Consider the following 19,572-nt stretch of genomic DNA (forward strand, 5'->3'; position numbering starts at 1 on the left):
TGCTCTGTTCCATTTATTGCAAGTACAAGCAGGTTTTTATACTTTCATTTTTAGCAGTGATTAACATTTGTGGTTAGGTGAAGCAGGAAAATATTAATACAAAGGTAACCAGGAAAAATACGAAAGTTTCCATAGATTCAATTATATTAAACAAAGATTATTTTGACCAGGAGAGCCATAAATCAGACAATTAGAAATAGCTGTATGTACAAAGTTTGAATGTCTTATTGTTTATTAAAGTTTTCAGAATTTGTCATCTGACTCCTTGGTAACTGTTTTTACGTGCTTAGTTGTAATAGCTAACCAGCTTTTCTTATTTCTTTGCCTGTCTAATTCTTCTTGATATATATTCCTATTCAAGGTAAAGGAGGGGCTGTTACTCCAACAACTTTTAGACATTCAGGGGTTATTTCATTAGAGGGGATTTTGTTCTCTGGTCAAAAAATTATTTTATACAACTTCATTGGAATTATGTGAATCACTAAACCTGAGATACAGGTGTCTAACAATCATACCACCTTTTAATCACCAAAACAAACATGTAAGGAGAGATAAACAGGAAATCCAGCTACAGTAAACCTTTTTTGTTCCTTAGTTAACCAACACCAGGGAGGTCTGCTTTGAGCTAGCCTTTCCATGAAATGTAGACTATTATAAGGCACTTGGACTCCATTCTTATTGACCATTTTAATGCCATCCTCATTATATGCTCCCGTATAAGGCAATGGGGGAATCTGGAACCCTCTGGAGACTATTAGTTCCTCTTGGGGGATACCATAATTTGCCATTAATCCAATATGCTGCCCAGGGGTATCCCCGGGCTGTGAGTAGGGGTCTATATAATTTTTCTTGTTTTCTTGAAAGACTCTTTGTATCTATGAGTAAGGAACAGGCATGGGAAAGTCTGCCAATAATTCAGCCCATTGTAACTGATTCATGAATTCTTTTATGGGAACAATCAAGGATAATTTCTTACTCAGGTTTATAAACACCTTGTTTAAAACAATTTGGGCATGATTCAATAGTCTAGGGAGAACTAGTTGTCCCTTCAGAATTTCCCTCAAAGTTAATTGTTGACTCACTTTGAGACTTTTTCTTCTTATGGCCTGTTCTTATGGGAATCAGGGTACAAAGTAAGACCATGATCAATATTAGCAAGGAAATTATTAAGAGCAATCCCCAGGAAAATTACCACCCCCCCTTTGTATGCTACACTCTCTTCCAGGAAGATGGATTCCTTGAATTCCCTCTTTCCATGTTCGGACCTTGTCAAAAAACATGGTTGGAAGAGGGCATGGCAGTGAGGCACCTGTGGTGAGTGTGCATGTGTGCACCCTGAGAGCTCAGCTTCTCAAACATGACATCCACAAACAACACCATGCAGAATGTAATCCATCCCACATTTTCTATATAACTTTCCTGCTTTGTTTTCCTGCAAACTCCTCAACACCAATCTATATAACATATAAATCTTATTCCACTTCCTGCGACTCTTTAACTCTGGGGCTTAGGCCAGCCCAGGGGAGGAACTGCAGGATGTGTCTTGGCAGAAGTGGGGCTGGGAGTCTGGGGTGGTTGAGACCACCTGGGAAGAGACCAGAAGGCTGCAGACAGAAATGTGAGAAACGCAGAAAAAAGGTAAAGCCTGGCCCGGATTGTAAGAGTTACAATCAGCTCGGGTGGGGAAAGATAGAAAGCATGCATGAAGGTATTCAGCTGGCTGGGGGACAGGTAAAAAGCTAAAAGGAAACCTGATTTCTCCTAAGGTCTTGGAACAACTGTCAAGTGTCATAAGGACCCCACTTTGAGTGATGAATGCTTTCTTCCAATGATGCTCCTAGTCTGGCTTCATTATTCCCATCTAGTGAGTTAGCACAGCATCCAGTACACAGTTGACATCCCTACAGGGTAAGAGGTCATGTCTGAGGAGTGCGGCACCGGGGAGATGAGGACACCCATGACCAGCATTACAGACCTGCGAGGTCACCAGCCCCTCACCCAGCCCTTTCCACTCTGCCCTGGGCCTGATAGATGGTTTGCCTCCAGGGGGCGCTCAATCCACCAGGGGACACTGAATCCCGGGGAGATTCAGGCGGGGCCGCTGCTGCTGTCCACTGTGCTGAAACTGCACCCCAGGCGAACTCAGGTACCTGCTTCCCAACTCTGCAGAAGGGCTTGACCCCACAGACTTATGTCCCAGTTTGGGGTCAGGAGGGGAAAATTGTGGAGGTGGATGGAACCGGAAGGGAGGAACAAACAATCAGGTGTCGTCAGGCTGGGCTCCTCTCTCTGCTCCATCTCCCCCCTCTCCTGTTTACTCTCAGGCATTGTCTGTCCTGAGGATGATCTCTGTCTGTCCCACCTGGCTGAACCGCAGGCAGGAGGATGTGCTTGCTAAATCCCTGTGTGTCTCGCCCTCTGGATGACTTCTAAGTAGCTCTCTTCATACCAGCTGCACCAGAACAAACAAAACCTACACAAGAGGTCTAAAAGTGAGAGGCTAGCCCTTCAGCTAACAAAGGAGGAAAGAGAGGGTTAGGGTCAGGGATATTGGACACTATGCTGGAGCCTTTCTCCAGTTCTGCCCATTCACCCTGTGCTTCTGGGCAGGAGGGGATACTCTCAGGCCTGACGGGAAAAGTAGGCACTTCCTGGCTCCCACTGGCCCCTCTTGCTGGATTTGCTGCTACTGTCAGAGGGACCTGGAGAGGGAAGCACCTACCTGGCTGCCTCCTGATTCTCAGTCGGCATTTGGGAAACAGTGGGTTGAGTGTGAGTCCTCTGTTGGGGCGGGAATGAGGGGCCCTGCCTCTGCATTGTCCCTCATGTCCTGGGCTCCTAAGCCAATCCACTGTCTGCTTATTACCAGAATTTTCTGGTGGCCTCTTGCACGAGTCACAGGGTGTATGGCTGTGAGTGGAGGGGAGGTGTCAGGAACAAGGGTCAACACCATCCTCTCTGCATTGGAAGTCTACCTATCAATTATTAATATTTCAAGAACAGGTTGATGTGCATCACCCTGCCTGACACTCTCATGAACACAAGTCTGACTCAGCTGTTCCTTCTGGGTGCTGGGTGGTGGGGTTTAGGGATTGGGCATTGTTTTACACTACACTTGTCCTTAGGGGTCACTCTATGAACTTATGATGCATCTTCTTTCTTGTCATGGTTTCAGTGCTGCAGGAAAATTATGAGCTGTTTTTGTTTGAACTGATTTTAAGTTCAGATATGAGTTATCTTGCCCTGGCCAGCATGGCTCAGTTGGCTGAGGCATCATCCTGTAGACTGAAAGATTGTGGCTTTGATTTGTGATCAGAGCACATTCCCAGGTGGCAAATTCCATCCCTGCTTGGGATGGGAAGGGCAACAATAGATTTCTCTATCATCTATCTATCTACCTACCTCTCTATCTCTTTTCCCAAAGCAATAAAAAAATGTCCTCAGGTGAGGATAGAAAATAATGAACAAATGTCAGGGTTTTCAGGAGGAAGATTACAGAATTCTTCTTCCATCATCTCAAAGAAGGCATGTAATTCTGAAGGCTAAGAAGGTGCTACCCAGAGGATGACATGGTGATGGGCATTCCTGGAAGAGGGACATGGATGCTCAAAGACAGGGAAGAACACATCAGAACAAAGGTCCTCAGAGACTGGCTTGAGTGATTGACAGCTTAGGATATGGTGACAGGGAACTGGACCAGGTGAGATTAAGAATCACTTGGAACAGGGGACGATCACTATAACCAGGGGGCTGCATGCATTTGCCAATAAAATTTTGTGAAACAGAGACATTAACTTAGTTCCAGATTGTGTATGGTTCTGTTTGCAGGACATTGTTGCAACAGAGGCCATACAGCTTGCTAAGCCTAAAAATTTGCTTTCAAATTTTTGAAATTTTGTTCCTCTCACAACATTTTTCTCCTGACTCCTGACCTAGAACAACAAGTGAAGCCTTGTAAAGTGTTCTTTTCGGTTGAGGAGGTAGAGCAGTATTTTGACTCTGCTCAGCTCTGAGTTTTAGGAAATTCTATAAATGTCAATTCGTGGTTTTGCCTATAGCAGGACTAGTGGCAAGCAGGCAGCATGGAAAAGGAAGTTTCAGGAGTGGAGAGAGATGATGGAAGGAAACCCACAGGAGGGATTTGAGTAAAGAGCAAGGCTGACATGTTGCAGATGTGGTATCAGGGACAGGACAGACACCCAGCCTCTGAGTGAAATGTCACTCACTCTCACAGTGCACCAGGACCTCTGCTGGGTGTTTAGCATATGGACTTTTATTCAATCCTCAAGGAACTCTGTGAGGTGGAGCTCTTTACATCTAATCACAAAGCAGGGAATGGAGACACAGATGGGTAAGGTGGCTCACAGGCTGTCATATTCATAATAAATGGAAGAGCATGAACTCGATCCCAGGTACCTCCAATTGCAATGTCTAAGACAGTTTCAACACAGCAGGAAATGCATGTACAGTGGTTTATGCATTCCTTGCCCATGGGGATGTTAAGTCTCCAAGAATGAGCCTTCCCACCTGGACATGCTGGCTTCCTACTAGGTTCTCATCTCTGTGTGTGTTGTGTGGGTTCTCTCCTGAGGAGGATTCATTTCTGAAAGCTGATGGAGGCATAATACACCTCTGGCTCTGTTTCCAAGGTCAGGCTGTCCACTGTAGAGTGTGTAGGGTCAGTGGGGCTGTCTGATGTGGGCTTCATCTGGTGACCCTGTGGGGAGACCAAAGAATGGAGTCAGAGCAGGGAGCCAGTGGGGGTGGGGAGGGTCCCCTGAAGAGGATTTGATTGTGACAGGACCTTTGTTCATTCTTCTAATCTTTTATTAAATACATGTTTTTAACCTTTACCTGGGGATATGTTTATTGATGTGTGTGTGTGTGTGTGTGTGTGTGTGTGTGTGTGTGAGAGAGAGAGAGAGAGAGAGAGAGAGAGAAACATTGATGTGAGAGAGAACATCAATGGGTTGCCTCCTGTACATGCTCTGACTGAGGATCAAACCTGCAAAGTAAATATGTGCCCTCAGCAGGGATCGAACTCTCAAACTTTTCATGTATGGGATGATATTTCAATCAACAGAGCCACCCACCAGGGCTATTAAATATTTCTGAAGGTCCCATGTCTTCAGTTATCCTGCAAACATGCCTCTAATGGGTTGCTTTCCAATTCTACTCAACACTCACACAGACTGTGTGGAAAGTTTAATTATTTTTACAAAGACAGAAACTAAGTCTCAAAGAAGTTAAGTGCCTCTCAAGGCCACATGCCTATGGTTTGGGAACACAACCCCTGGGCACTTGGGGGTCTCCCATGAGCCAGGCACTGGATACAGTGGAAGGGGTTTATAAAAAACGACTTCTCTTTCTGTGTGTCTCTCCTTTGCTGTTACACTGAGACATTCTCTGATACCAGCTGAGTGTCCTACAACAGGGCTGAACTCTGACACTGTCTACTTGTAGTATTGTCCAATCCCACACATCAGGGACTCCAACCCAGAAGATCGACTCACTGCCAAGTCAGATGTCAATCACAAATCCAGGTTGTCACTCCTTTCTTGGCTGCTGAGTTAACTGCAACATTTCCCAAGAGGCTTTGCACATCCTCTTCTCCAGTTTCTCTTGAACTCACTCTAATCAGGACATCTGCCTCCTCCTGGCCACCAGACTTGTCTTTGTCCACAGCAGCTCTGAAACCACTCAGCTCAGTCTGAATGGCCATGTCTCAGACCCTGTCTCACCCAATTTACTAGCATGTGAGCAAATACAGACAGTCTCTCCTCCTCAAAGTTCACTCCCTTCTGGCCCCCAGGACCCAACCCCACACTCTCCCAGATGTTCATTTTTCTTCAATGGTCTCCTTTCTGGGTCCACCATGTCTCCTGGACTCTAAACACTGGGGTGAGGAGGGTCTCAGAGCTCTGTCTGCAGACCCCTTCTCCTCTCAGTGGTGTCAGCCACTATCAGACCTTAAGTGGAGGGTCCCCAAATCTCCATACTTCCCACCTGCCCTCTCCTGAGATCTGGACTCTGACCATCAGTTTGTCATCTTCAGGTAAACATTTTAGAAACACCTTAAACTTATGGTAACTGAAGCAAGGTTTCCTCTCTCACACTGTACTCCTCCTGAGAGTTGGTCATTTCAGGAAATGGTAATTCAGTTCTTAAAGTTGGTCAGGGCGACCACATGAAAGTCCTCCTTGGTGTCTGTGGACATTTATGGACATCGAGGACCATCTACGGACCACTATGGCATCACTGGACATCTATGATGTCCATACAGTCACCTCTGACACCAATGGCACCTGTGAGGTAGAAGCCATGGGCTCTCTTTGCTCCCACCCCAAGTGCACCCCACATTCCATTGGCAAATCAACAACTACGAGTGTGAATCTGGTTGGCTCCACCTTCAAAATGTATCCAGAACCCAACTGTTTCACACCAAATTCACTGCTGTTTCCTTCACTCAGTTTGTTATATGGACCGACTTGTGCCCCCATTTCATGGGTGGAATCTTTAACTCCCAAAGTGGCTGTACTTGGTGTTTGGGCCTTTGGAGAAGGATGCAATGTTAAAAGGGGTCATTAGGGCAGGACTCAAAATGACTTAAACTTTCATAAGAAGAAGAGGCACCTAAAATTTGTGGACACATAAAAAAGGCCATGAGAGGACCCAGCAAGAAGGTGGCCATCAGCGAGTCAAAGAGAGCGTTTTCAGGAGAAACATTATACATCAGTAACATAATAATTTATAAAAATACAGATTTTACCCAAGCTTCCAGAACAGTTGGAAAGTGGGAGATATTTGCTGAAGGAAAAGACCAGTGCTCGGGTGCTGTGAATCATGTGCCCAAAGACCTCACCCCGGTGCCCACATTAGTCGGAGTTCAATGTGTAACTGAGAGCCAGAGTGAAGAGGGTGAGCAGGAACCGGGTGGGTGATGCAGGCGTGTGACAGGGTGGGGAGAGATGGCGGGTGATGCTGAGATGCGAGTGAGCAGGTGAGTGTGGGAGGCAGGAAGCACTGAAGGTGACTCTGGTTTTCCAGCCTCAAATGCCAGGCCAATTGGCCTGGGCCTCGACAGCTCAGTGCATTTCGGACTTGGGTGGGATGGGGTGGTGCTGTTTCATGGAAGCAATGCTAACATGCATGCAGGGGAGGAGAGGTGGAGAGGTGGCAGGCAGGGTGGAGCGGGACATCAGTAGATAAGGACTAAGAGGGTAGCTCAGCTCAAAGGGAGTGGTTGTGCTAAGCTGCGTTCAGAAGAAGCACGGACCTGCTTTGCAGAACCTTGGTGCAGGAAGAGCTGGTGGAAGACTGGGAGGGACAGAGACAGGTCTCTGATTGGGTGTCAGGGACAAGACCAGCGGGCAGGAGGAGGTCCAGCAGAAGTCTGTTTGTGGGAGTATTAACCACATCCTCTTTGTTATGACATCAAGGGCATGGCTCCCCTAGGGAAACTGTCCCTGCCAGAACTGGCCAATGGCTAGAGATAGGGAAGGACTTGCCTGCAAACGTAACAGGCACATGGCAAACCAGCCAGTCCAAAGGGCACAGCCCCCCACCACCCCCTTTATGGAGCTCTTACACCCCAGCCCCTTCCCCTCCTGCCCTAATCCCACCAGGACCAGGAACCAGGCAACAAGAGGCAGGCCCTACACCCTAGAGCCCACCGACATTATTCAAACCAGCCAGGCCCAAGCCTGCTTCCCCTGCCTCCCCTCCCCTCCCCCAGGGGATCCTCCATCAAGGATATGCCCACATGTCCCCTTCTCTCCTTCTGTCTGTGTCTGACCAGCCCTGAGCTGCCCTGTCTGGCCCTGTAGTGTGGCTTTCCCTCTGCCTCTTGGGAAGTGGGAGCAATAAATGGTGGTACTTGTCTCCCAGGTGTGTTGGCCTAATATACTGAATAACAATAAAATCTACATTTTCAAAAAAAAGTGCAATGTTGGAGACCTCATTTTTGTCCATGCCAGCTGGAGCTCAACTGTGGGCCACCCAGGGAAGAACATGTGGGGTGCAGGCTGCCCACCAGAAGCCCAGGTCACTCACCATGGGAGCAGGCACCATGGCAGTGTGGGTGTCGTCCACGCCCCCTGCTGGCCTGGCTGCTGTCTTCCTGCGGGTCCTCTTCACTCTGGGGGAGACACCAGGGTCTTTGACAGGAGGTCCCTCTCTGAGGCTGGAGTGCGTGGCTAGGGCAGGTGCAGGTGGGGCAGACCAGGAACCTTCATAACAAGACTTTCTAACCAGGTCCACCTGATTTTGGACATCTGGGACCACAGCTGGGAACACACTGAAGCCTGGCTCAGCAGCAGGATTCTCACCACTACTGAACCCCATCCTTCCTCCGGGACCTCCCAAGCCCTCCAGCCCCTGTTCTGCACCTCGGGCCCACACCCTATGCAGCTCACAGGAAGTAGGTGGCACAGAGGCAGCCAGCCAGCAGCGCAGTGACACCAGCTCCCACGACGGCCCCATGGACCACGCCTGCCCTGGTCTCTGGTTCCCCTGCACATGAGAGAGGCTCGGGGTGAGCTCCTTTCTGAACATGCAGGCTGTGTCCCTTCTCCTGGAGCATGAAGACAGGGGTGCCCCTTGGTTCCCATTCAGGCTCATCATTGCAGTCTCTCAGAACTCCAGCATGAAGGGCGTGATCTGTGGATACCCCCTTATCTGGTCTGATGCTCCTGGGCAGCACACCTCATCACTTCTGAAGTCAGGTCCCTCTCCACCTGAGTGTCTCTGAGGCAGACGCGCCCTGGCTGGACAGAACCTTACACCTCAGGGACATGTGGGCATTCCCTCAGAGACATGCAGAGAGCTGCAGGGTGCTGAGAGACCCACCTCTCCTTCCTTCCTGGGAAGCATTCTGCATCTTCTCTCCTCACCCCCTCTGGCCCTGTCACTCAGGGTCAAAGGTGGCCTTTGTGCCCCCAGAAAGGGGCACCATCAAGGAGGTTCTCAGACTTTCTGGGAAACCCCAAACTGCTCTCTTGCTTCCACCTAACCAGCCTCCCAGGAGCCCCATACCCACGGTCAGGGTGGTGTCTCTGGGCATCACCTGTCTGATGGGACCAACAAAGTCCCTGTCCAGTGGGGTGGGGACCAGATGCTGTCACCAATAGGAACAGGGCTGGGGGAGTGCTGGGCTCCAGAGACAGTCTGGGTCAGGGCCAAGAGGCTGACAGTCACTAAATAGGCCAAAGACATTATTCTGAGCATTGAAAATCTCTGTGTGATGCTGTAAAGGTGGACACAGCCCATCACACAAAGTCCAATCCCCCAGCATGTCCAGCACCGCAAGTGGACCCTAAAGTAGATTGTGAATTGTGGGTGATGGTGCTGAGTCTGCAGGTTCGTTGATTGTACACATGTCCCCTCAGGTGGCAGATGTGCTTGTAAGAAAGGGAGAAGCAGGTGTAGGGACAAACCTTTCATCTTCTGCTGATTTTCTCTGTGGACCTGTAGCTGCTCTAAACACTGTATCTCCTGGAAATGCCCCCAGCATGGGTGACTGAATGAAGAGCCTCCTTTAGGATGGGCAGGGAGGAGCTTGTGGGTCACCCTTGGGAGACAGCAGGAAAGGACATTGGGGAAGAGGCCTGAAGGAGGTTCCTCCATCTAACCGGGTCCCATCCCTCTGTTCGACTGGGGGAGACTTGCTCTGAGACAGCTGGGCACAGACCCCTCTTCACTCAACGCCAAATGAACAGGAGGCTCCTTCCCACCTGGGCCATCTCCTGAGCAGGCACTGATGGCTGGGTTGTTGGGGGCACCTAGGACAGGAAGAGAGGGGTTCCCTCTTCATTGGGTGGGACGGGATGAGACCCGTGTAGGCATCACCCCACCCTCGAACACCACATAAATGCAACACACACAGGGCTGTGGCCTCTGAGTCCCCTGCTGAGCCAGGCCTCCAGGACAAAGGTACCTGCACAGCAGCCTGGCTCTCCTGCTCCCACACCCTCAGGGACCCTACTGTTCTCACCCAGCACTCACAGGTGACGTTGAGCTGGATGGTTCTCTCCACAGTCACTCCCGCTGCAGGAAACCTCACCTGACAGGTGAGGTTGGTCCCATGGTCCTGAGGCCGTGGGGTGAGAGTGAGCACAGAGGACAGGTGGGTCCTGGACCCCAGGGAGGTGTGAGCAGCTGATGTCCAAGAGAAGAGGGGGGGTGTGCCCCGCTCACAGGCCCAGGGCACAGAGCAGGTCAGGTTTGTTGGATGGCCAGACTCCAGGTTTCCCAGGATAAGGATGTCAGGTGTGTGATTGAGGGCTGGTGAGGAGAAGAGGGGACAGGGTATCAGGAGTGGGGGTCCCAGGTGCAGCCCTGAGAGATGCCTCAGGCTTTGGTCCAGCTCCTCCCTCTGAGCCCCAACATGCTGTTGCCCTTCCCCCTACCAGGATGGGCCCATCCCAGCCCTGCCCCGGGGCAACCGTGAACTTCCCTGTGGCCTCTCTGGGAGCCGGTTCCTTACCCGTCACATGCACGGTGAGCAAGTTCCTTTGGTATGAATATTGCACGGAACTTCCTCTCTCCACTCGAAAAAAGTATGTTCCCTCATCGGTCCTCCTGGCATCTCTGATGTCCAGGGAGCAGTTGCGGCTCCCAGGATCCCCAAGGAGGAGGAATCGGCCCTGGGTCTCCTCCTGCACTTGACGATCTTGTTTGTTAGTGGCTGCAGGAGGATCTTGTAATTCCTTAGCCCCTTCCTGGAACCAGTAGCCGTAAGTAGGGGGAGGATCATAGCGGGAGGGCCATGGGTGTTGAAATGAGCAGAGCACAGAGACACACAGGCCCTCTTGCACCGTCACTGGCCCCTGTACGCTCAGCTTGTATCTGTCATCCCGAGCCAGAGACCCTGTGGGGAAAGCAGGGTCAGCAGCTGCCCTCACCCCCTGCCCCAACAGCCTTCCCCTCAGGCTCTCACCTGCCCACAGCAGGGCCAGCAGCAGTGGCAGCATCTCTGACAAAGAGGGTGTCTGACTCCTGTGGGTGAAAAAGGTGAAGGCTGTGGGAGGGGTCTGAGGGGAGACCACGGAAGCTGGGAGGAGCACGAGATCTCGTTTGTTAAGAAAAGAGGAACTTCTGAGCCAACATGCGTCCCTCTCTGCATGGAGCCTGTGGACACCCAGCAGCCCAGATATGCTGGCCACCTGCCCAGAGTAGAGCAGAAGGGGAGCCCACCTCAAGTTCTGCCCCCTCAGGGGCTCCCCTGCAGCCCGGAGCTGGACCAGGACCTCAGTATGGACACTTGAGTCTCCTAAGGGCCCTCATCAGAGGGGCTGGTCAACCCCCTGCCTGAGCAGGAGTCAGAACCTCATCTGGGAGCCGTGCTGGTTCCCACAGGGTGTAGGACTCGTGATGTTCCTGTGAGAGTCAGGGAGAGGGGAAGTGGAGGTCCCTGTGAGAAGGCAGTGCTCACTCACTCACTCACTCATTCATTCATTCACAAGCACTTGGTGAGCATCTAAGTGTCGGTTGGTTAAAGACAAGACGAGAGGGGATCCGTGGACCTGCTCTGTGTCCCAGAGAAAGCCCCACCACAGATATGTCTTCCTCCAACACAGGAAGGCTGTGGTCACTGGGGAGTTGACCACGTTTCAGCTCACACACTGGGTATTTTCTAAAAATAGAAGTGTGGGGTGTTTTAAAAATCTAGCATGGGGAGGAACAGCAAGACTGTTTTCTGAAGTAGATGCACAGTTTTGCAGTAGAGAGCAAAGCAAAAGAGATCCATTTCCCTCCCAAAGTTCTTCTTTTGTTTTTTAGTTTTTTTGTAACAGTCAACTTACAGAATCATGGGGAAACTTTCTTATGTCATTTAATTTATATTTATCTTATATTGGTAATATTGAACATATTTACATGCATTTATTGACCATTTATATGTCTTTATAGGAATGTCTACTCAAATAACTGGGCAAATTGTAAGTAAGGTTCTTTCTGGGTTTTTTTGTGGTTGTTGTAAATGACTATTTTTCTATAGTGGGGTTTATTTTTTGATTATTGCTTCACATGAATATCTTGGATATATTCTGAATTCAAGTCGTTCATGAAGTCTATATTATAGATATTTTTCTCCAAGTCTATAACTTTTCCTTTAACTCTCTTAAGAGTGGCTTTTGTAGAACAGCAAGCTCCTCTTCCCCCAGACATGTGCTCCTTATGAGGTAACCGTCTACTGCATCTGGATGTGGGAGAACAAGGCAAACTAAGTGTGGAGGGTGTAAGGGGACATTGATGAGGGGAAGCAGGTTACTTGGGCAGTGCAGAGGGTGAATACTAGCCACCAAAAGTCAGGGTGTTACTTGCAAACACTACCCGATGAGGGAAAAGGTCTTTGCAGATGCAACGGAGATGAGGATATTGACCTGGAGAGAATCCTCCCTTGTCAGGGTTGGTCCCTGAATGTAGCCACATGTGTCCTCCAAGGGAGACACAGCAGGTGACTTTCTGCATACAGAGCAGGATGAGGCAGTGTGTCCAGAGGACAGGCTGCAGTGACCCGGACACCAACCAAGGGTGGCTGAGAGCCACAGTCCCTGGAAATCACAAAGGTGGACTCTCCCCTGGAGCCTGTGAGGGCATCAGTCCCACTGACCACTGGATTTCCACACATCAGAACTCATTTCTTTACCAGGTCTCACGAAATATGACCCCAAGCATGGACACCTACACCTAGTCTTTCTCTGTTTCAGGGGTCTTAGTGAAGAACTTAGAAGGACAGAATGAGAAGGTATTTTACTTCCTGCATGAACTTCTGGCCCCAAGAACCAAGAGAATAAAACTTTACAAAAAAAGCCTCTGAGTGTATGGTAACTTGTTTAAATGGCCTTAGGAATGTAACACAGGCATAAATTCACAGGGCACCTCTGGGAAAAAAACGGAGAAGGAACCAAAAAAAGACCTCCTTCTCCAGACCCACTCCTCTGTTGCTCTTTGCAGACAAACTTCTCAGGGGTCTGGACCCTGGGATCCAATATCCCCTCCTCCAATTCCTTCTTGATCCTGCTCCAATCACATCTTCACACCTTTCCCACAAACCACTGAGAGCCAGTGATGACGTGTTTTCCTTGTGTCTTCTCTTCTCTGTGGGCCGCCAGAGCCTGTGCTCCCTCACCACTGCCACCCTCTCACACTGACACCTGTGCCCACATCTCTAGTCCTGACCACTTCCTCATGTCCATTGTTCACACCAGCTCTCTTGCTGATGTCCCCTGGTGGTCATGAGGTGACTTCTCAGAATGAACAACCCCTCAAAACCCCTCTCTGGTCCCTGAATCATACATCCTCCCTTCTGTGGCTCAGTGCTCTAGTGTCTTCAGTCAGTTAAATTCTATCCTCTTGTCTCCAGGAGGACAGCTTCTGGATGAAATGGATTTTGGTGCTGAGTTCATGTCGCATCTCCGGTGTTTATAACACTGCACACGGTAGGGGTTCAGTCACACTACTAAAGAGGCTATAAATGAACAAATAACTATTAGTTTGTTCAAAACTACATAGGAATTACACACATACTTTGAGGTGTAAGAATCTGAAGGGAATGGCATTTCAGCAGGAGGAGCAGCACATGCAAAGTCTCAGAGCCACAGAGGCCCTGGCCCGGCTGGGTACGGAGATGGTGTGAGATCCCAGAAGAGGGTGGAATCCAGTGGAGAGTCCAGTGTAGGGCACAGGCCACGCCAGTCCCAAATCCAGCCTGTGGAGATTGTTCCTCAGCCCCAGCCACAGAGAGGAATCATCCTTGTTAAAACTGTGGGGATGTGGAGGATAGGTGTGTGTGAAGACAGTCGGGAGGCCTGGGTTGAAGACAGAGGTCATTGCAGGACTTTTGGGGGTTCATAGGCCCAGGAAGAGATGAAGACCCGGGAACAACCAGGGTCAGGATGGGGAGGAGATGGACATCGATTTGAGCTGTGATAAGAAGGAAGGGTGGACAACACTTAGTGATTAATTGTATCAAAAAGAAGGAAGGGAGGGCACTGTGTCATCTGTGTGACAAGGACCCTGTAAAGAAGTAGGTTTGGGCAAAAATGATAGGTCAAGTATAACCATGCTGAGCAGAGCAATCCCAGGGACTATCCTGGAGGTGGTGTCACTGGAATGTTGGGTAGTGAGAATCCTGGATCACTCACCTGGGACATTAACCTGATTCTGTGTTTGTATCTTTCATGCCCCTTGTGAGCCTTGTCACCTTCCTCCTGTGGTACCTGACTCTGAGAGAAGAGACGAGGGTTTTCCAGTCTGGTTGGATCAGGGAGCAGTGGGCTGCAGACCCAACCCCCTGTCTCTTTCTCAAGGGACAGAGAGGAGAGTGAAGTGGGGGAGGGAAAGTCTCACAGATTATCTTGAGCACAGTAGGTGCCTCCTGGCCTGGATGCTCAGAAAGCTGTCCACGTGGGGTCCTCACCCACCATCCCTTCACCTCCTGCCAGCACAACCCCTGATTCATCAGTGTCCTGGGCCTTCACCCTGGACTCAACCACGGGCCCCTTGCTCTCCCCTCCTCTACATCCCCCCTGGGGCAGAGCTCACATGAGGACAATAAGGCAGAGAAGGAGGAGCAGGGTCTTAGCAGCTGCTTCCACAATGGCCACCAGCACCACCACTGCCCTGGGCCCTGATTTCCCTGCAGGAAAGAGAGACAAGGAGGGAGTCACCTACTCAATGGCAATCTTGGGTCCTTCAGGTCCACTGGGAACCTGGAGTTTGTCCTCCAGGCCTTCCTGCATCCATAGACTTGGGACTGCCTGTGCCTTTACCCCTGACCTTGCCCTGACCCCCGGCCATTGGACAGAAAATAAAAAGCCTCAGTTGGGATTCATCAAAAGAAAACATCCTGTTCATTAATTAACTCTATGGAGCAAATGAAAAGCCAACCCACTTAATGGGAGAAATATTTGATAATCCTAGATCTGGTAAGGCTTATTATCCAGCACATATGAAGAACTCTTACAGTCCTGGCTGGCAGCTCAGTTGGTTAAAGCATCATCCCAATGTGCCAAGGTTGTGGGTCTGATCCCTGGTCAGGGCATATACAAGAAGCAACTAATGAATCCATAAATAAGTGAAACAACAAATCGATGTTTCTATCTCTCACTATGTTTCCCCCTCTCTCTAAAATCAATTTACAGTATATCTCAAACAAAAAACATTTCTACAACTCAGCAACAGAAAGTCAAGCAGCCCCATTAAAAATGGGTAAAGGACTTGAAAAAATTGTCTTGAAGATGAATACAAATGAGCAGTAGTAACTACACAGGAAATAAATGGCTTCATTGTTATAACACACAAGTGCAAATCAAAGGGGTGTCGAAACAGCCTTCCACCTCCACTCATGACCTGTAATATTTTTCAAGGAGAATAACAATGCAGGTCACTGTGGGGAGAAATGGGAAGGCTTATACTTTGCTTTTGGGAACCTGAAATGAAGCTGCCACCATGGAGATCAGTCTGCAGTTTCTTCTAACAGTGACACACAGACACCACCCTGTGACCCAGCAACTCCACTTCCAGGCATATGCCCAGGAACATATGTTCCAACAAAAACAGCATAATCAGTATTCACAGCAGTATTCTCACCGTCAAAAATGGAAACACACAAAGGTCTGTCTACTGATGAATGGCTGAATGTGACACATCGGTACAATGGAGTGTTATCAAATAGTATGTGCAGAAGTTGTGTTATGGAATTGTCCACCTGAGCCTATGTGATAGTATTAGCCAGTGTCACCTCATTAAGTTCAATGAAAAGGTTAAAAAAAAAAGAAAAACATTAAGAATAAAGACATTAAAGATGATAGCACAAAAACTAACTGTGAGCCTGGGGAACTCATCAGGAGAAGGTCTATCAGGAGCCCCGAGAGGCTGCTCTGCATGTGGGAGGTGCCTTGTTCTCCTGGTGCAGCTGTCAGGGGCTGGAGAGTCCTTGGTTTGGGGGTGGCCAGTTTGACAGCTGCTCACAGTGGCCAGGGGGAGGAGTTAGAAGAGGGAGCACTCTGTTCTTAGGGTGCTGGGCACCCAGGTGAACCAGGGTGAGGGAGACTCCTGGCTCTGCCCTGACTTGGAAGAGGCCGAGCTCCCTGCAGCCCATAAAGGGCTCTTTCCTACCTGGGCCGTCTCCCTCGAAGACACCAATTGCTGGGTTCTGGGGGGCACCTGGGACAGGAAGAGAGGGTGGGATGGGGTGAGACATGTGCAGGTAACTCCCCATCCCCCATCATCAGAGACCACAGAAATGCAGGACACACAGGGCTGTGCCCTCTGGGTCCCCTGCTGAGCCAGGCCTCCAGGACAAAGGCACCTGCACAGCAGCCTGGCTCTCCTGCTCCCACACCCTCAGGGACCCTGCTGTTCTGACCCAGCACTCACAGGTGACGTTGAGCTGGATGGTTCTCTCCACAGTCACTCCCACTGCAGGAAACCTCACCTGACAGGTGAGGTTGGTCCCATGGTCCCGAGGCCATGGGGTGAGAGTGAGCACAGAGGACAGGTGGGTCCTGGACCCCAGGGAGGTGTGAGCAGCTGATGTCCAAGAGAAGAGTGGGTGTGTGCCCCGCTCACAGGCCCAGGGCACAGAGCATGTCAGGTTAATGGGGTGGCCACACTCCATGGTTCCTGGGATCAGGATGGCAGGTGTGTGATTGAGAGCTGGTGAGAAGAAGTGGGGACAGAAAATCAGGAGTGGGGGTCCCAGGTGCAGCCCTGAGAGAAGCCTGAGGCCTTGGTCCAGATCCTCCCTCTGAGCCCCACTATGCTGTTTCCCCCTCCACCTCCCAGGATGGGGCCATCCCAGCCCTGCCCCGGGGCCACAGTGAACTTCCCTGTGGCCTCTCCTGGAGCCTGTTCCTTACCCGTCACACGTACAGTGAGCTGGTTCTCTTTGTAACTGTGTTTCACAAAGTGCCCTCTCTCCACCCTGAAGAAGTATGTCCCTGTGTCTCTTCTCTGTGCATCTCTGATGTCCAGGGAGCAGCTGTAGTTGCTGGGATCCTGAAGGAGGAGGAATCGGCCCTGGGTCTCCTCCTGCACTTTACAGTCTTGGTTGTTTGAAGCCACAGGGGCATCTGAGTTTGGATTAGCCCCTTCCCAGAACCAGTAGCCATATGCAGGGTAAGCAGTATACCAGTGGAACTTCCAGTGGTGGAATGAGCAGGGCACAGAGACACACAGGCCCTCCTGCACCGTCACAGACCCCTGTACTGTTAGGTTGTATCTTCCATCCTGAGCCAGGGACCCTGTGGGGAAAGCAGGGTCAGCAGCTGCCCTCACCCACCCACAGCCTTCACCTCAGGCACTCACCTGTCCACAGCAGGGCCAGCAGCAGCAGCAGCATCACTGACAGGGAGGGTGTCTGGTTCCTGTTGCTGGAACAGAATGAAGGCTGTGGGAGGGGGCTGTGGGGAGACCACTGATGCTGAAAGGAGCACGAGATCTTGTTTGTTTACAAAAGAGGAACCTCAGACCCAAAGTGGGTCCTTCTCTGTACAGAGCTAGGGGACACCCGGAAGCCCAGACATGCTGGCGCCCAGGGAAGAGCAGACAGGGAGTTGACTGTGAGTTGTGCCCACCTTGGGGCTCCCCTGGAGCACTAGAGCAGGACCAGGACCTCTGAGTACAGACACGTGAGTCTCCTAAGGGCCCCCATTAGAGGGGCTGGTGAACCCCTGCTTGAGCAGGAGTCAGAGCCTCATCTGGGAGCTGTGCTGGGTCCTACAGGGTGTGGGACTCGTAATGTTCCTGTGAGAGTTGGGGAGGAGGGAAATGGGGGTCCCTGGGAGGAGAAGGCAGCACTCACTCACTCATTCATTCAGTCATTCAGTCATTCATTCACTCATTCATTCATTCACCAGCACTTGGTGAGCATCTAAGTGTTGGTTGGCTGAAGACAAGACAAGACAAGACAAGAAGGGATCTGTGGACCTGGTCCATGTCCCTAAGAAAGTCCCCAGCACAGACATTCCTTCCTCCCAAAACACAAAGGCTGTTGACCACGTTTCCTTCTCACACAGTGTTTTTTTTTTCCTAAAAATATGAGTGTGGGGTGTTTTAAAAGTTTAATATGAGGAGGACATGCAAGACTCTTTTCCAAAGCAGATGCACAGCTTTGCAGTGGAGACCAAATCAGAAGAGGTCAGTTTCCTTCTCATTCCTTCCCAGAGTTCTTTCGTTTTTTAGTTTTTTTGTTTTTGTTTTGTTTTGTTTTGTTTTGTTTTGTTTTTTTGGTAATAGTCAACTCACAGAATCATGGGGAAACTTCCTTGTGTGATTTAATTTAAATTTATCTCATATTGGTAATGTTGAACATATTTTCATGTATTTATTGACCTTTTGTATGTCATCATGGTAATGTCTGTTCAAACAATTGAGCAAATTTTAAGTAGGGACCTTTCTGGTATTTTTGTTGTTGTTGTTGATAATGACCATATTTCTACATGGGATTTATTTCTTGATTATTGCTTCATAAAAATATCTTGGATATATTCTGGGTTCAAGTCATTCATGATGTGTATATTGTAGGTATTTTTCTCCAAGTCTGTAACTTTTCCTTTAACTCTCTTAACAGTGGCTTTTGTAGAACAGCAAGCCACTGTTCTCCAGACATGTGCCTCTCACCAGGTGACCCTCTAATGCATCTGGATGTGGGAGAACAAGGAAAACTAAGTCTGGAGGACAGAGGGGGACATTCATGGGGACAGCAGGTCACATGGGCAGTGAAGAGGGTGAATATTGGCCAACTGAAGACAGCCTGGTACCTGCAAACATTGCTTGATCAAGAAAGGGGTACTTGCAGATGGGATGGAGGTGAGGATATTGACCTGGAGAGGATCCTCCCTTGTCAGGGTTGGTCCCTGAATGTAGCCACACGTGTCCTCCAAGGGAGACACAGCAGGTGACTTTCTGCACACAGCAGGATGTGGCATGTGGCCAGGGGACAGCCTGCAGTGACCCAGACACCAACCAAGGATGGCTGAGCACCACCTCCTGGGAATCACAAAGGTGGACTTTCCCCTCGAGTCTCTGAGGGTGTGAGTCCCACCAACCACTATGTTTCCACACATCAGAACTCATTTCTCATCATGGGGTTCAGGATATGGGACCCCAAGATGTGACACCTAGTCATACTCTGTTCCAGGCACCTCAGCTGAGAACTCCGAAGCACACAGGGAAAAGATATTTCATTCTTACATGAATTTGTAGTTCCCAAATTTAAGAGAATAAAACTTCTTTATAAAACAGTCACTGAGTGTGTGGTAGTCTGTTTCAATAGTCCCAGGAAAGCAACACAAGCATGAATTCATGGGGCACCTCTGGGAAAAAGCAGACAAAGAACCGAGAAAGGACATCCTTCACCATATTTACTCTTCTGTTCCTCTTTGCAGACAAACTTCCCAGAGGGTTTTCTGGACCCTGGGATCCCATATCCCTGCCTCCAGTTCTCTGCTCACCCTGCTCCAATCACATCTTCACACCTTTCCCACCAACCACAGAGACCCAGTGAAGACCTGTTTTCTTGTGTCTTCTCTTCTCTGTGGGACCCCTCACCACTGTCACCCTCTGACA

General features: G+C 49.7%; 2 protein-coding genes and 1 pseudogene across 9 annotated transcripts in view; all 3 read right to left on the reverse strand.

The window, feature by feature from the left end:
• LOC123830226 overlaps positions 1-19,572 on the reverse strand; it is a 62,088-nt pseudogene continuing 42,516 nt past the window's right edge.
• Positions 1,897-13,896, reverse strand: LOC123830235 (myeloid cell surface antigen CD33-like). Of its 3 annotated transcripts, none has more exons than XM_045856238.1 (9): positions 13,528-13,896; positions 10,937-10,995; positions 10,484-10,867; positions 10,003-10,281; positions 9,689-9,779; positions 9,435-9,568; positions 8,415-8,511; positions 8,053-8,137; positions 1,897-4,717 (listed from the first exon to the last, which is right to left on the reverse strand). In XM_045856238.1, the coding sequence occupies exons 1-9, from the start codon at positions 13,557-13,559 to the stop codon at positions 4,598-4,600; spliced, it is 1,281 nt and encodes a 426-aa protein (XP_045712194.1). In that variant the 5' UTR covers positions 13,560-13,896; the 3' UTR covers positions 1,897-4,597. The 3 variants fall into 3 exon arrangements, with proteins under 3 accessions (XP_045712194.1, XP_045712195.1, XP_045712196.1); XM_045856239.1 differs by lacking the exon at positions 13,528-13,896 and adding an exon at positions 11,194-11,315; XM_045856240.1 differs by lacking the exon at positions 9,435-9,568 and having other exon boundaries at positions 9,732-9,779.
• The window catches only part of LOC123830240 (myeloid cell surface antigen CD33-like), a 10,790-nt gene continuing 3,064 nt past the window's right edge, over positions 11,847-19,572 (reverse strand). Inside the window, exons 2-9 of one of the 6 annotated variants that reach the window (XM_045856255.1) lie at positions 17,311-17,375; positions 17,135-17,246; positions 16,863-17,001; positions 16,381-16,659; positions 16,120-16,167; positions 14,545-14,638; positions 14,145-14,225; positions 11,847-13,468 (exon numbers count right to left, since the gene is read on the reverse strand). In XM_045856255.1, the coding sequence (XP_045712211.1) occupies positions 14,153-14,225; positions 14,545-14,638; positions 16,120-16,167; positions 16,381-16,659; positions 16,863-17,001; positions 17,135-17,246; positions 17,311-17,375 (810 nt within the window). In that variant the 3' untranslated portion in view covers positions 11,847-13,468; positions 14,145-14,152. Of the gene's footprint in view, positions 13,469-13,493; positions 13,924-14,144; positions 14,226-14,544; positions 14,639-16,119; positions 16,168-16,380; positions 16,660-16,862; positions 17,247-17,310; positions 17,376-19,572 lie in introns of those variants that run through there. The other 5 variants (XM_045856254.1, XM_045856253.1, XM_045856252.1 and 2 more) reach the window with 5 other exon arrangements.

Source organism: Phyllostomus hastatus, unplaced genomic scaffold (genome assembly GCF_019186645.2).
Source record: "Phyllostomus hastatus isolate PE091 unplaced genomic scaffold, TTU_PhHast_1.1 phas_scaffold_1224, whole genome shotgun sequence".
In the NCBI taxonomy this organism is placed as follows: domain Eukaryota; kingdom Metazoa; phylum Chordata; class Mammalia; order Chiroptera; family Phyllostomidae; genus Phyllostomus; species Phyllostomus hastatus.

Coding starts and splice junctions, on each gene's coding strand:
- LOC123830235 (XM_045856238.1), bottom strand. CDS start 13,559: ATGCCATTCCCTTCAGATTCTTACACCTCAAA. Junction 10,996..13,527: donor TCAGATTCTTACACCTCAAA/GTATGTGTGTAA, acceptor TTTCACCCACAG/GAGTCAGACACCCTCTTTGT. Junction 8,512..9,434: donor AAATCAGCAGAAGATGAAAG/GTTTGTCCCTAC, acceptor TCTCATGTGCAG/GGGAACCAGAGACCAGGGCA.